The sequence below is a fragment of the Musa acuminata genome, chromosome BXJ3-5 (genome assembly GCF_036884655.1).
Source record: "Musa acuminata AAA Group cultivar baxijiao chromosome BXJ3-5, Cavendish_Baxijiao_AAA, whole genome shotgun sequence".
Classification (NCBI taxonomy): Eukaryota; Viridiplantae; Streptophyta; class Magnoliopsida; order Zingiberales; family Musaceae; genus Musa; species Musa acuminata.
The window spans coordinates 729273-743793 of record NC_088353.1 but is presented as its reverse complement, the minus strand read 5'-3'; the positions used below and the strand labels follow the sequence as shown (position 1 = coordinate 743793).

The 14521-nt window shown below is 42.8% G+C and overlaps 4 protein-coding genes across 4 annotated transcripts; all 4 read right to left on the bottom strand.

The window, feature by feature from the left end:
* Positions 1–29: 29 nt before the first annotated feature.
* LOC135637846 (amino acid permease 8-like) lies at positions 30–4176 on the bottom strand. The gene is made up of 6 exons (XM_065150679.1): positions 3954–4176; positions 2039–2272; positions 1845–1938; positions 1244–1604; positions 921–1142; positions 30–817 (listed from the first exon to the last, which is right to left on the bottom strand). Exons 1-6 carry the CDS (start codon positions 4138–4140, stop codon positions 386–388), a joined length of 1530 nt encoding a protein of 509 aa, XP_065006751.1. The 5' UTR covers positions 4141–4176; the 3' UTR covers positions 30–385.
* A 1171-nt stretch (positions 4177–5347) lies between these two features.
* On the bottom strand, positions 5348–6133 carry LOC103983633 (dirigent protein 2-like). The gene has a single exon (XM_009400883.3). It carries the CDS (start codon positions 6062–6064, stop codon positions 5549–5551), a length of 516 nt encoding a protein of 171 aa, XP_009399158.2. The 5' UTR covers positions 6065–6133; the 3' UTR covers positions 5348–5548.
* Positions 6134–6787: 654 nt separating this feature from the next.
* Positions 6788–7489, bottom strand: LOC135639150 (dirigent protein 2-like). Its single transcript, XM_065152939.1, has one exon. It carries the CDS (start codon positions 7420–7422, stop codon positions 6868–6870), a length of 555 nt encoding a protein of 184 aa, XP_065009011.1. The 5' UTR covers positions 7423–7489; the 3' UTR covers positions 6788–6867.
* A 435-nt stretch (positions 7490–7924) lies between these two features.
* LOC135637705 (probable pectinesterase/pectinesterase inhibitor 51) lies at positions 7925–10169 on the bottom strand. The gene is made up of 2 exons (XM_065150437.1): positions 8996–10169; positions 7925–8803 (listed from the first exon to the last, which is right to left on the bottom strand). The coding sequence occupies exons 1-2, from the start codon at positions 9972–9974 to the stop codon at positions 8106–8108; spliced, it is 1677 nt and encodes a 558-aa protein (XP_065006509.1). The 5' UTR covers positions 9975–10169; the 3' UTR covers positions 7925–8105.
* Positions 10170–14521: the final 4352 nt, after the last annotated feature.

Sequence of the window (14521 nt, the reverse complement as noted above, 5' to 3'; positions counted from 1 at the left end):
TGGTGAGTTGACCAAGTAAGCTTCATGAATTCTACTCGCAACATGATGCGCTAGCAACCACTTTAGAGCAACAAGAAGATGAAGGTCCAAATCATTTACATCTAATGTCTTCCAACTTGCAAATGAAAACACCAACAGAGATGATGATGATGACCATATCATAATGCCATCAACTGAGCTAAACAACCAAGAACGTCAACTTCAGCAGAACAACAAGCTCAAGGTCCCAATTCTCCTCCCGATGAGCTTTGTTGAGGACTATAATCCTGCAAGTGCCATTTATTGTTGATGAAAAGTGACATTCTATACCTTCATAATGCAGCAACAAATCTGAGACTTGAGTCTCCAAATTTTGTGGTAATAGATAGCACTGTGACGATACCGCCTAAAGCTCGATCTTGAAGATGGTCACGTGCTTGAAACGTTGTGCAATGTCGGCGACCGAGCCGATAGCGGCCAACAGAGAAACCACCAGTGCTGCCATGCTTAAGCACTGGAGGATCACCCATGTCCACTCTCCTCTTTTGATCTTGGCCTGTGCCATGTACACTGTCACTGGGTAGTACACCGTCAGTGGCCAGAATGCAACTGCTCCTAGCAGTCCCAGAATTGCATTGAAGAATGGTAGCATGAGAGATATCACTGTTGTTACGACGACAAAGACTGTGCGGAAAACGAGCCTGCACGGCGTAAACTGGAGAGCTTGGCCTTTGAGTAAAGGAAGCTGCAATGTGTATACATGGTGGAAGAAAACTGATTCTGGCCACTTCTTAGCAAGCCAGCCCTCATACTTGGCATAGATTGGTTGCCCATACACCTGAATCGATCCAACGCATGGAGTTAGTAGCCTACACTAATTTGCAAATTCATGGCAGTACATACGAATCGATACACTCCAAGTAGATGAAAATTTTCAGTACCTGGTAAGCTCCAATTAAATGAATGAGGACTGCAATGTTAGCTATGTCGACAAGCCAAAAGGGTTCTTGGAATCCAGTGAGGACGTTCCCGGGAGCATCGTTTCCGAAAGCAGCATATCCAATGCAACCAAGTGAAACATAGAAGACTGTTGTTATGCCAATTCCATAAAAGGTAGCTCTCTTCATTGTCTGGTTCTCCGGTGGAGGTGATTTAAGTGTATCCTTATAAATTGTGACAGACACTTGAAAATTGAGTCGCACAAATCATTGCAAAAATGCTTGATGCCAAAAAATAATACTGATATTGCTCAGAAACATAGTACCTGGATTTCTATCAAAAGCATGGCATAAGTGTATGCAAATGATATATTTCCAAGAGCCTGCAAAGAGTGCCAGGCTTTGGTCGATGCAGAAACACTATCAACCCCGACCTTAACTCCGAGAATTGTCCCTCCGATTGAATGGTGTGAAGCAAACTTCATGATGCACAAGAACAACCCGATGAACGAGTAGGCAAACGACATTACTGCAGCCACAACCGATATCAGTGTTATCTTCTCCAAGTTTGGGAACTGTGACAACACTATTTCGAGTATGCCGAATATGATCATGTACAAGGTTCCTGATGAACTACAACTTGCATTATGGCCCTTGTAATGGTAGCAGTTTGAGCGCACAACTGCCCTGTTAATGTCGATCAAAGCTGTTCAATATCCTAAAACCAATAATTCAATAAAAATAATCATATGCAACTAAAAAATCAATCTAAACTTTTCTGCACAAGAAAAGAAAATCACGAATGAATTATCGACTACTTATAAATGAAAACCTACAATATTCAGACATAATGAAACCTAGAAGAGATAATAGTAAATCATTAATTGTCTGTTTTATTGAATTTACCATGCAAGTGAAACGACTCACATCATGCTTGTTGCAGCTGTGATAGTGTACCCGATCATAGTTCCCCATAGCATCACGTATTGTGTAACGCCGCAAATGAATACATCTCTGGGTCCTAAAATAAGTTCCATAAACCATTTAGGAAAAGAAAAAAGAGGAACAGTAAACTTTCAGTGGTTATACCAAATGCATCAACTCATCTTCCTGATAACTACCGAGACATGATCGAACGACATCCATGTATGTGTAGTTCCTCCTGCCCTTCACTGGATCAGGGGTCCTGTAGCAATCAGTGAGTAGAATGGCAGTGTAGTAAGTTACATAGGCACATGCAGCGAGAGCAATAGGGCCCATGATCCATCCCATCTGAGCAACACTCCAAGGTAATGCAAGCACTCCAGATCCGATGACTGCGGTAATAGCATGTGTTGTGGCAGTCCACACCGTCCCTAGATAGAATTGTAAAAGATCAGAACAAATGAAATGGTCACAGCGAATGCAGCGAAATCTGAATGTTTTGGTCCTTTAAGATCTCTGTTCCTTTGAGGAAATGTCTTGAAATAATTCGACAAGAATTAATAACTTCATTTTACTATATTTTTGGTTAAACGATAAGGACGGGGAGAAATTTGAAGATTTTGATCTCTTTATACTAATCTGTTTTCTTTGTTATTCATTAGAGAATTCCGCAACAACTCCACCAAACAAACTGATCATCCATATTAATTGTATCCATCTCATCTTCACTAACTGGATGGACCCAATGTTCATCCATATTAATAGTGCTTCACCAACCAAATTAGTTCACATGCTTTAATAACCCTAAGACTTTAATGTCACTTCAACAAGTTGGGTCACTAGTTGGGTCCATTTTGATTCCGTTTATTTAGGTAAGTGATCCACAAAGTCTCATTGTCCAATTCCATGTTTAACCATAAGCTGAGAGGCTTGAATTTTGTTGGTATCAGAGAACCCAATAATAGACATCATCTAAGACCGAAACACAATCCGAGCCCAGCTGTGTTGCACCAGCCAATCCACTACATAAGTGCATTCTTAATCTAATATCAAAGTTTCAGGAAAGCGACCATAAACAAATGCCAAGCTAAAGCATCGCATATAAAGGTAAATGATAAGCATTATAAGGCACACTTAAAGGAGCCTATTGGATGATAAAGCAGAGTTACTGTTAATGGTTGAAGTAGCGAAAAGTGAGTCTATTTTATGCTAAATCACTACTGATCAAACCCCACCATCACTCTCGAATACGATGGATTCCACCAAGCAGACACCATCAGTGATTCAGAAATCATGGACCACCATTTGCACCCACACATCGAATCGTTGCTGGTTTCAGTTTCAGTAAAGCAATTAAATTATGATGCAAAGAAGATTCCTCAGAGGTGGAGGGTCCACTCAAAGCACTTGTGAGTTCCATCAATTTTCTTGGAAAGCTTAGAGGCCTTGAACATTGAGAAATCTGAAGAATCATGGTTGTTGCCTCCAGAATCAAAGCAGGAGCAGCTTCTCATTGACCTGCTTCTCATGTTAGGATGTTTTGGCATCCTCTGAATTCTTATTTGGTCTTGTGAACTACATGCATGCCAAATTAACTCATGAGCAAAAGTACCCTTTCTTTGTGTCGCTTTGTGCAATAATGAGATCTTGAAAGATATGCAAGCTACAATGCAAAAGGTAGTCTCGAGTGCCAAAGATTAAACACTAGATGGTTCTCAAATCCATGAGCCTTTTGCACTAAAATGATTAGGGTTCATGATGCAATGACCAAATCAAAAGTCTCAAGGGCCCAAAGATCCAGCAATTCATATTCCCAAGTACATGATATATATGACGCAGTCTGTGTTCCATGGTCATGCAATACATATGTATTCAAGAAAGAAGATAGAAAAAGGCAGTAAAGAGTAATAGAATCTTTTTGGCAGATGGATAATAACAGGAAGAACGAAGATAGAGAGAAAGAGCAGATCGAAACGGAGAATAAATCCATGGTTTCGGCTATTAGCAAGGTCGAACAGATTCATGTCTGTGTTCCGTTGGGCAGCACATAATGAATGAAATCTACGGAACCAACAGAGTTGGCATGCTCGGAGGTAAGAATTAAGGACAGACCAGTTCTAATGCGACCGTCGTCATCCGCCATGTCCATCTCCTCCCTTCTTGCACGAAGAACACAAAACCTCTGCTCTCCTCCGTCAAAGATGGCTGGAAGCGGAAGCAGCACTCTTCGTCCATCACCTCGAGCTATTTTAAAGAGCACCAGAGAGTGTATCTGACATGCTTTCAACAATGCGGCCATTCTCTCCCTCGCTCGATCTTGGTGTTGTGGTACACGTGTGAGATGGCTTCTGATGACTGCATGCTGTGGGGTCGGGGAATGGTGTGTCTTAAATGACCCGAGACAGCAAGCAGAGAACGGTGGCCCACCGTTCGCTGAGGCCGCAGGAACAAGGCGAGGCGGATTTCGGACTGGAAATGGAAAGATAGGGAGGGAACACGGAGATTCCTGAGACGAAGTCATGAATCCTGGAGCTGTGGGTCCCAACATAAAGACTGGTTTTTGCAAGAGGGTAATCACGTTTCCTGCGTTGGGTAGGACAGGTGATCTGCGCTCTTGCTTTCGGCGCCTGCGCTCTCGGATATTGACGAGTCGTCCCGGTACCCGCAAAACGCACACAAAAAAGGGGTTGCTTGGGCGGACTAGATCACCCCTGAAACGTTTTCACGGGTGACGTGTGAGAACGAGATTCAAAGGTGCTGGGCTAAATCGTCCGTGAAAGTTTCCACGGGTGACATGACCTTTGACGATAACCTCGAGTGGAATAGAGGTGCACCATTCCCTGCTTGATTAATTATTTTACAATTTTATATAAATAATTTCATTAAAATACAAAAAATAATAAAATCATATAGACATCAAGCTTAACATAAAATACTAAAATAATACTCCAGTCCATACAGCCAAATGTTTTTTCTAATTCAATTCACTATAAAAATGATTCGTATCAAAGTAATCGATGCCAATTGTACAAGAAAGAAACTCTGGTGATTAGAATTTGATTCTTCTATAAATATCTTATAGCTTTCTAATATATTCTGTTGATTGTTAATCTTCAATAGATTTCTTTTTTAGTTTTTAGTTTTTCTCTCTCCCACCCCAATAAGTAGTATAAGAGCCTAAATGTTCGATAGTTAAAGATTAAAGGATTAATTTTAGCATTGAGAGTTTTTTTTAGAGAATCTATAGAAAGTACTCTTAAGTTTATAAAGAGAATAAAAGAAAATTATCTAATTTTTTAAATTTGATGTATGAGCATATATAAAGAAGTAATGTTTGAATGAGGATAACTTAAGATCTTGTAATTGATCTTATGTCATAAAAAAATAGTTTTTCTTCATGGATACAAGTAAAATTTATTGAATTATATTAAATTTTATATCAATTTTTTGATATTATTATTTTGATTATCAATATCTGATTATTAATTTTTCTTCCCTCCCGCAACTGATTGAATGGAGTAAATATGATATATGTTGAATTAACTCATAACTGGATGAATCTAAGGTTCCGAGTTTAATTGGTGTCCAATACATCAGCTTAACTCGGAGTCGTTCATCTTTTATGAGCAATTTATTACAAGTTCACATAAAAAAAAAGAAGATTTGTAATTCATAATACGTATGGTGATGGCGAGACTTGAGCTAACTCAATAATAATGCGTGACGTAAACGTCAAACTCGGCAACCGCCGTTGTGGCGGTGGAGCTGACGACCTTGCTCAACGAGAAGCCCCGAGCGAGGCGGAAGCGCCCGCTTCCGCCGACGATGCCGCGCTCTGACACGGCCCCGGCCACGAACCGCCCCAGCAACGCCAGCGTGCTCCCGTTGTACTCCCCCGTCGTGAACACCAGGTTCATCGCCGCCAGCCCGCTCCCGCCGTCGAGCGCCGAGATGGCCCCGATCCCCTGGGCCCTGCCGATGAGCGCCGAGGCGGGGTCGGCCCCCTCCCTGAGGACGTTGTCGTACACCACGATGCTGCCGAATGAGGTGGTCGAGTTCTTCGGAGGCTCCACCGCCGTCACCAGCGTTGCGTTGGGCCCGCTGTCCGTCTCGTGGAAGTAGAAGTGCAGGTGGGTGAACTTGTCATCGGCGGAGGCAGCCACTGCCGAGACGAGGACGAGAAGGAAGAAGAAGAGGCAGGAGTTGGTCGTAGCTGAGGCCATTGCACTTAGTGGAGACGAGGCAAAGCTACCACATGGCCCATACGCTTTATACTGTTAAGGCATGCCGTATGTTTGTTTTCTTTGGCTGCAGAGAAGCTCACGAAGTCCCGTCAAAGTTGGATTGCGAGTAGAGTCAACAAGAAGAACAAACACTGTTCTTTCTGAGTTAGGTGGTAGAATTGAGACAGGTGAAGAATTGATTGCTGAGCTACCATTACGTCATTCATGGTTTGACTAGTCAAAAGTGTGTAACTAATTGGGGTTAGGTGGCGTTTATAATCTCTCTCTCTCCCCCACTATATATATATATATATAACATTTCAGGTATTAGGTTAAAAAATATTATTCGAAAATTCTGAAAATGTGGGCTTCTCTAAGAAAAAAAAACAAAAAAGATAGATTTTTTGGAAATTGGGCCCCATATAATATGATATCTTTAAAAGTGGAAAATGATTTTGTGTCCGGCTGTTGAATTGAATATTGTTCTTTGACTTTTACGTGACGCAAGATCAATTTAGCAGGAAAAAACCAAAAAATCTTTCGATGACAGCACACCAACTGCTCAAAGCTGGAAGTAGAAACTCTGAACAAGATCAGAAGTGATACAGCAAATATTATCCATGGATGATTCTAGTCAATCGAAGACGCAGACTTCTCCGCCATGGCGTGGAATTCACAGAGACGACAAATACTAGTCAAAGATGCAGACTTTGCTGCAGCATCTTCTCCAATTTGATGGCTTAGAACAGCCATATTATTCGTCCACGACGCATCCACACCACAGCTTACAAGTAGAACTCAACCTAGTAATAATGCTTGACATAAACGTCGAACTCGACGATGTATCCCGTGGACGAAATATTGACGGTTCTGCTGAGCGCGAAGCCCCGTGCAAGGCGGAACAGCCCGCTGCCGCCGACGATGCTCCGGTCATCCGGGCCTGTGACGCCCTCCACCCTCCCGAACAGCGACAGCGTGCTCCCGTTGAGTTCCCCCGCCGTGAACACCAAGTTGATGGCCGTCAGCGCCGACAGGTCCGTGAGGGATGAGCTGGTGGCGAGGCCCTGCGCTCGCCCGATGAGCTTCGAGCTCGGGTCGGCGCTCTCTCGGAGGGCGTTGTCGAACACGTGTATGTCGCCGAAGGTGGAGGAGTTCTTGTGGAGGCTCGCCACGACGATGGATGTCGCGTCGGGGCCACGTACGGTCTCGTGGAAGTAGAAGTGGAGGTGGGTCGTCTTCTGAGCTGCAATTCCGCTGCTGATCATGAAGAGGAAGAGGAATAGGAGAGAAGGGGAAGGATTAGATGGACGAGAAGCCATGAGGAAGGGGTAGGGTGAGAAGAATGGGGTGGAAGGCATAATACGTCGTCTGGTTTAATAGAGTCGTTTGGCTTCTAACGACGATGGCGTGCATTCGTCGGAAGGCAAAGAGGATTGTTAGAGACTTCAAAATTGGCAGGCAGTTGTTGTCGTATATTTCTTTTAGTGTTTTCGATGGTGCCTTTGTCTCCAAGAGTTGGTCAGTTGACCGTGACAAATAATGTCAACAAATCTACTCACATTATAAACTGAAGTTGACAAATTACATTTGTTGTCGTATATTAATTTCCCAAGTCATCTTCCATAAATATTAGGATTTTTTTTTTTTACGGATATTGCCCTGTGTTTCTAGAATTTTCCAACATCACTTTATTTTTTTACCTACTACTTGAAATTCTCTTAGTCACCTATCATTTTTCTTTTATATCTCTATGGACCGATCATCCATAAGGTAAATTCGTTATTATACTGCATCACGATGTTTTCGACAATACGAAAACACACTACAACATCATATTTTTATTTCAACAATATTTCAACATCATATAATAAGATTGCTCTTTTCTATTCCCCTCGTTTAAGAACATAACAGTGGCTACCGATCAATTCAGACCAAGGAACAGTGTGATGAGCATTTTAGCGAAGTAGATTTGGTCACAGCATGCGATCACAATATGCGGACATCTTCATCGTTTTCCTCGCTCAAATTGCAGTAGAAATCATCAGTTTTTGTGCTCTGAGTCATCGGGTATCCACTGATCTCCCTGTATGAAGCTTTCCAAAGAGTACGCCCCCAAGTGCTCTGCCGGTATCTTGCTGCTCCACGGCACCCTCGCCGTCGCCTTACCGCCGGGCCCCGAGCTCCCAGACTCCCCAAAGTACAGCGTCGGCAGCGCGAAGTCCCCGCTCCACGGCGTCCACCCCTCCGGCCTCACGATCTCCCCCATGGAGCAGTCGATGAACACCGTTCTCGAGTACTCCTTCCATGGCCTCCCCAGGTACGTCAGGTGGACCGCCGGGTTCGACTTGTAGAGTGCGAGGTACTCGTCGCTCCCGTTGACGACGCAGCGGTCGAACACGAAGCCGGTGGACTGGGCGGGGTCGGAGCGGCCGTGCGCGGTGACCGTGTTGGTCTCCCCGTGCTCGGGGTCGAGCTGGCGGGGGACCACGAGGATGCTGCAGTCGCGGAAGACGGCGGCGGCGTTGCCGAAGATGAAATCGACGGTGCCGGAGACGCGGCAGGACTGGTAGAACTGGCGGAGGGAGGAGGCGTATAAGGTGTCCTGGTGGCCCAAGAACTCGACGTGCTCCAGCACCGAGAGGTCGCTGTCGGACCGGTAGGCCACGGCCTGGTGGGCGTCCGGCCCGGCCGTGTTGGCCATCGTCAGGTCCCTCGCCATGAATCCATCGCCCGTCACACCTGTCAACGACGCAACCCGACATGTCACGTTCTCTTCCATGTGCAGAGAAGTCGAGATCTCCGTGAGCTGACACCATTGATACGTGCATTGCCTCGCGGTGCATGTCGTTGATCAGGACATATTAAAGGACACGTCGCGAACTATGGCGTTTGCAAATGGAGATAGAAAGAGATGCGAATTATGGTCCTCACCGACGGTGGCCGTGTTGTACGTGGAGACGCCGACCATGTCGGCACTGAGGGAGCCCGTAATGACCGTTTTGCCCATGCCGTCCCCAAAAAATACCAAGTTGGTCTTCTCGAACGGCACTCGAACCGTCTCCTCGTAGACCCCTTCCTTTATGTGGATGACGAACGGCCTCGTCGAGTTCTCCGGCGCCGCGTCCACCGCCGCTTGAACCGACCGGTACCGGCACTCGCTGCCCTTGCACACCGTCGCGTCCGCCGGCGCTCCCGGCCGCGGGAAACTCTTCCGGGCTTTTCCTCCTCCGGACCCAGACCCGGCCGCGGCCGCGTCCGGCCAGTACCCGTCCCGCTCCGTCTGCGGCGGGCCCCAGCGCGAGGTGTCGGGGCCGTAGCGCTGCAGCGCGGCTACCATGGCGGTTGCGCTGGTAGTGAGGTTGGTGAGCCTCTCCAGGAAGGCCATGGCGTCGACCACTATCTGGGTGTCGTTGACCTTCGTAAGGCCGGCCCGGCAGGCGTACTGGTAGAGCTCGGCGGCGCCAGAGAAGGTACGGGAGTCGGCGAGGGCGCCGGCGGGGAGGGCCTTGATAGCTGCGGAAATGCGGTGGTCGGAGAGGGAGAGTAGCTCGAGGCAATTGCGGGCGGCGGTGGAGCGGTTGCGGTCGGATCCGGCGGCGTCGAGGATGGACTGGGCGTTGCTCCGGGCGGTCTGGTGGCCACGGGAGGCGGCGGAAAGAGCGGCGAGGGCGACGTCAGAGCCGGAGGGATCGGGAGGGAGGGAGATAGATAGCTGGGAGAGGACGGACTCGCAGACGTCCGGGGAGAGGGCGGCACGGCAAGCCTGGTGGATGGGCGTAGAAGGGGATGTGGCGTTGGCCTTGTGCTTGTGGTGATGGGCGTGAGGGTGGCGGCTATGGGCGGCGGAGGAGGGGGTGGAGAGCAGGAGGACGACAGCGACCAGGAGATGGAGGGCAGAGGAGGAAGCCATCGAGAGAGGCGGAGAGAAGGAAGAAGGAACGGAAGTATGATAAGAGGGAAGGTAGAGAGGGGGAGACGAAGGTTAGGTCCCCCAAAGGAGATCGTGGTGGAGGAGTCGTCCCGTGCTTGCAGACTCTCCAAGCGTTGCGTCTTGCTTGCTTTGAGGTGAGGGATGGATGTGTCTGTCAACAGAGCGACGACGAGAGGAGGAGAGTTTCTCTCGTTATGTTATTGGTATCAAATCCCACCGACAACGGGGATGTTGACCTGTTGTCAGTCTTTCCAAAAATAGGTTATTGACCCCCTCTCATCGTGACGGTCAACGTTAGCCAATTTGTCGAAGATTGCCAATTCATTGTTGCTTAATATTAGGATCCACCATTTTGATCGCAAACTCGATATGTTTTTAGAAGAAGCTCGTCTTAAAATGAAGTGACATCTATCTAAGAAGATCAACCAACAACTCCAACTAACGACGATGTTTGAAGTAGGGAGTCTCGATTGACCCCTGAGACGACCCGTGTCCGACAATGATTTGACTATTTAATCACGTGTCTCACATGTGCGATGATATAAATGATCGAATGTATCACGTGCACTTATTTATCGATGAATTAATCGAAAGAAAAAGGATCCATGCACTGTTTAAAAATGCATCTAATCCAACACCTAATCCTTTACCCTACGATAAGAAATCATCATAATGAAAAGAATGGCAGCCACTCGTATGCTTCTTTCGTTATCAAATCTTATCTGATATATATATATATATATATATATATATATATATATATATATATATATATATATATATATATATATATATATATATATATATATATATAATAATTTATTTTTATTAATTTAATTAATAAAAATATTTAATAATTTATTATAAGATTCTATGCTTGAATTTTGTTTTCGTCGAAAAAGATTAAAGAGAGACCTCACAAGCAAAAGAAAAATCCAGAGTTCAATAACAAAAAAATTTGAATTCCTAGTACTTTTTCTATTTGAATTCCTAGTCTAAATCCAAATCCAAATCCTACGATAAATTTGAATCTAATTAATACTCTTCCTAAGTAGTTAAAATATAATTAAAACTCCTTCAAAATCCTTATCCAAACTTACCAATCCCTCCCCATGAACTAGTCAAAAGTGTCACGAACAGCCAAACAGTTGTGCTGTGAACTCTCAAGGAATTGTTATGTTTATGTCTTCTAGAATTCTAGTTCGGATGGAATCCTTTGCACCAATATAATCTAAAAAATGAGAACTACGTAGCAATGTGAATGAAACTAATTTTGAACTCGTCTTTCTCTCCATCATCTCAAAGGCAAAGATGGATGTTGTTATCTTCAATCAAATCCAGCCGAATGAAATGAAGATTGCCAAAATCTTACTCCGCCTTTGATTTGTTTAGATTCCTAAGTCAAAGACAAGCTGATTCATAGTCAAAATATGTGAGATCGGGCATATTAAAACTAGTCGACTATTTGAATGCAAGCCTATTCTTTCTATATCTCTCGTACATAAATATTTTTTTAACATTTTGATTCAATTATCGGACCCCTTATTCGTAATAAAAAGTCAAAAATATAACTAGACCTATATTCTTTGTCATCGATTAATTCTAACCCTTTTATTATTCTTTTGAGATGTTTAAGTTTATCGAGCCTAGATCAAATTGACTAGGATAACATAATATAATATTTGTCACAATTAATATAAAATTTTAAATTTATTAAATTATGAACCAAATCCAATATATGCGATTCGACTCTTTTAATCCATTAATACAAAATTATTTTTTGAAATTTTAATTTCTCTCATATATGAATATTCGTATTAACACAAGAATCCTACTGGGATTTATGAGGCCCGTGAAACAACGAGGGCCATTATACCCTGCTTACAATCTACATCATCTCTTCTCTATTTAGCTTTCTAGAGTATTGAGCCTTGTATAAGTAGTGGTGGAATGTACTTACTAGTCCCTCTGAGAGAGAGAGAGAGAGAGAGAGAGAGAGAGAGAGAGAGAGAGAGGTTTTGCAATGTTCAAATATGTATTGCAACCCCAAGACTTGGTGGAAAGCACAGTTCCATATAACACATGCCTCATAGGGTTTATAACTATGATTCTTATATTTGTGGATCATCTTTCATTGTTTCCATGAATAAGTAAGTAGTCAGCATAAATGCCCTTCAAAAGTGTGCCTGAAAATGGCCGGTAGATAAGACATAATCTTAAAATATATTCCTAATACTGAGAGTGATGTATGACCAACACATGAAAATTAATAGAAGATTTTTTTTTTTATGTGTGACATGGATAAATTAGATGAGACACAATGTTAATTTATATTTTAATGAGCATAAGAGACAACACTAGTAGTGTTTGTGGTGTTGACATGCCACTAGTAACTTTATATACATACATATATTCTTTTAATTTGATTAAATAGGCTAAATATATAAAGATGAATTTCCAACTCTTAATATGAATTAAATGCTGAGAAAAAAATTGGCTGATGAAAATTCACATGAAGTAACAACACATATTGCCCAATAACTTCTAAACGACATAGACAAAAAAGAACACATACATTACCAGTATTTATGTGCACAAAATACATTTATTCTGCAACAGTGATATCTTTGCTTTAGCATAAGAGGTTTGAAGGCAAGCGCTGTGTTCCTATTCTTGAGGATATCATTAATCTTAAGTAGGCTAATAGTGTGGCAGCTGAAGCAGTTGATGTGAGAGTTATCAAGTCATATTTCCTGTACTTTCTCTCATTAGGAAAAGACTTATTTCAGATACATTTTTCATGAAATATTGGAAAAAAAATTTCAGATACATGTGTGTGTGTGTTTTGTGAAAGAGAAAGAAAATCTTGGAGAACTCCTTTCGTCCTAATATCAGAGAAGATTTGATGTATAACATCTTATTCTAATAATATTCCCATTAAGATTTGATGTTGACATGATAAACATCATTAGCGTATTGGTGGTAGCTTGTGATGTTGCTAATTACCTTAAAAACATTGATGCTGATATTTATTCTAATTACAGAATAACAATGTCTCTTATAATCACAGATTAAACATGTTAGTATGATGATCATGTTCATTGATAGACTTTTGTAGAGACATAAAAAAGAAGAAAAAAGAATAAAGAAGAGACATTGTGAACCCTAAGAATGATGATAAGCTTTAAAAGATGTACAGTGTACCTGGGAATCTTAACCCTTACTCTTCTTCCCCTTGTTGGATTCATTGCTGCTGTCATCAGCCATTTGTCCCATTGCCACCCTCAAATTACCTCTCTTTTTCCTTACTTCCAATAATTAGGCGAGTTGAAAGCTACACTAATCAGAAACTCCATTCTTCAGGAACTCTATGGGAACATTAAATTCGATGCGTGCGTGTTTTCCTTCCCTTCCCCTTTCACCATCAAATACCTACTTCACTTCTTTTTCCTCTCCTGTGGTGAGATTTTGTCCAATCCACCTTGGAACTTGTCTTTCCTTTACTAGTAAAGACTGTGACAAAGTGGAAGACTTGAGGCAGCTCTTTTTTACCAACATCTCTCTCTCTCTCTCTCTCTCTCACACACACATTTGAACACACCATGTTGAACAACCATGAAGGTTTCTCGCATTGCAAATCAATCCTAATGCATGAAAGCATATGTAATATATCAGAGGGATGAGTAGAGAGGGAGGGAGGGAGGGAGGGTGAAGAAGAAATGTCGGGGGAGGTTTTCCACTCCAACATTGTCAGATCAGATGAATGATTTCTTGCTGAACACACTGTTGGAGCATCCACCTCTCTGCCTAGACTATGGACCATGCCTAGGCCTCGAATGCACGTTCTTGGAAATTATTCTGACATGATCTTATCTTCCCTTTATTCTTCAGTGTGAATGGCTTGCATTCCATGATCTCCTCTTTATATCCTCTCTCTCTCTCTCTCTCTCTCTCTAAATCTCTGAGTGCGTGTGTGTGGAAGATTAGGGCAAGCAGAGATATGCATGCACCCAATATAAAGCTAAGACACTGCTTTAGTGTTCAATGAAGAAGACATGGACTTGCTACCTAACCCTAATGTTCAATGAAGGAAGAAAAGAATGATTCAGTCAAATGGTTTCAGAACAAAACCCATGAACAACTAGAACACAGTATCTTTATTTTCATATTCCAAATCATGTCAAGTTTATTGACTTGCCGTGCATGAAAGATTAGGGTTTTATTGGCATATTTAGATGCATGTAGAGTTTCTACAGCTTCAGGAAGAACTCTATCACAAGCTGTAAATCCTAGCAATTAAGCTGAGAATGTGGCATGAACATACATATATATATATATATATATATATATATATATATATACCAGTTGTTTTCACTGTTTAATTGCGTTAGATTTTGATATTAAACCTTATCTAATTCTAAGCTACAGAAATATACTTTTTCTTTTCATCCAGGCTAGTGTCCATGACCAACATATATGAGGTGTTTGTTATCTACACTACTTACTGCACTATTACATGAATCTAT

Coding starts and splice junctions, on each gene's coding strand:
- LOC135637705 (XM_065150437.1), bottom strand. CDS start 9,974: ATGGCTTCCTCCTCTGCCCTCCATCTCCTGGTCGCTGTCGTCCTCCTG. Junction 8,804..8,995: donor GTACAACACGGCCACCGTCG/GTGAGGACCATA, acceptor CGTCGTTGACAG/GTGTGACGGGCGATGGATTC.
- LOC135637846 (XM_065150679.1), bottom strand. CDS start 4,140: ATGGCCGCATTGTTGAAAGCATGTCAGATACACTCTCTGGTGCTCTTT. Junction 1,939..2,038: donor TGTCGTTCGATCATGTCTCG/GTAGTTATCAGG, acceptor AACTTATTTTAG/GACCCAGAGATGTATTCATT. Junction 818..920: donor ATTTAATTGGAGCTTACCAG/GTACTGAAAATT, acceptor GGATCGATTCAG/GTGTATGGGCAACCAATCTA.
- LOC135639150 (XM_065152939.1), bottom strand. CDS start 7,422: ATGCCTTCCACCCCATTCTTCTCACCCTACCCCTTCCTCATGGCTTCT.
- LOC103983633 (XM_009400883.3), bottom strand. CDS start 6,064: ATGGCCTCAGCTACGACCAACTCCTGCCTCTTCTTCTTCCTTCTCGTC.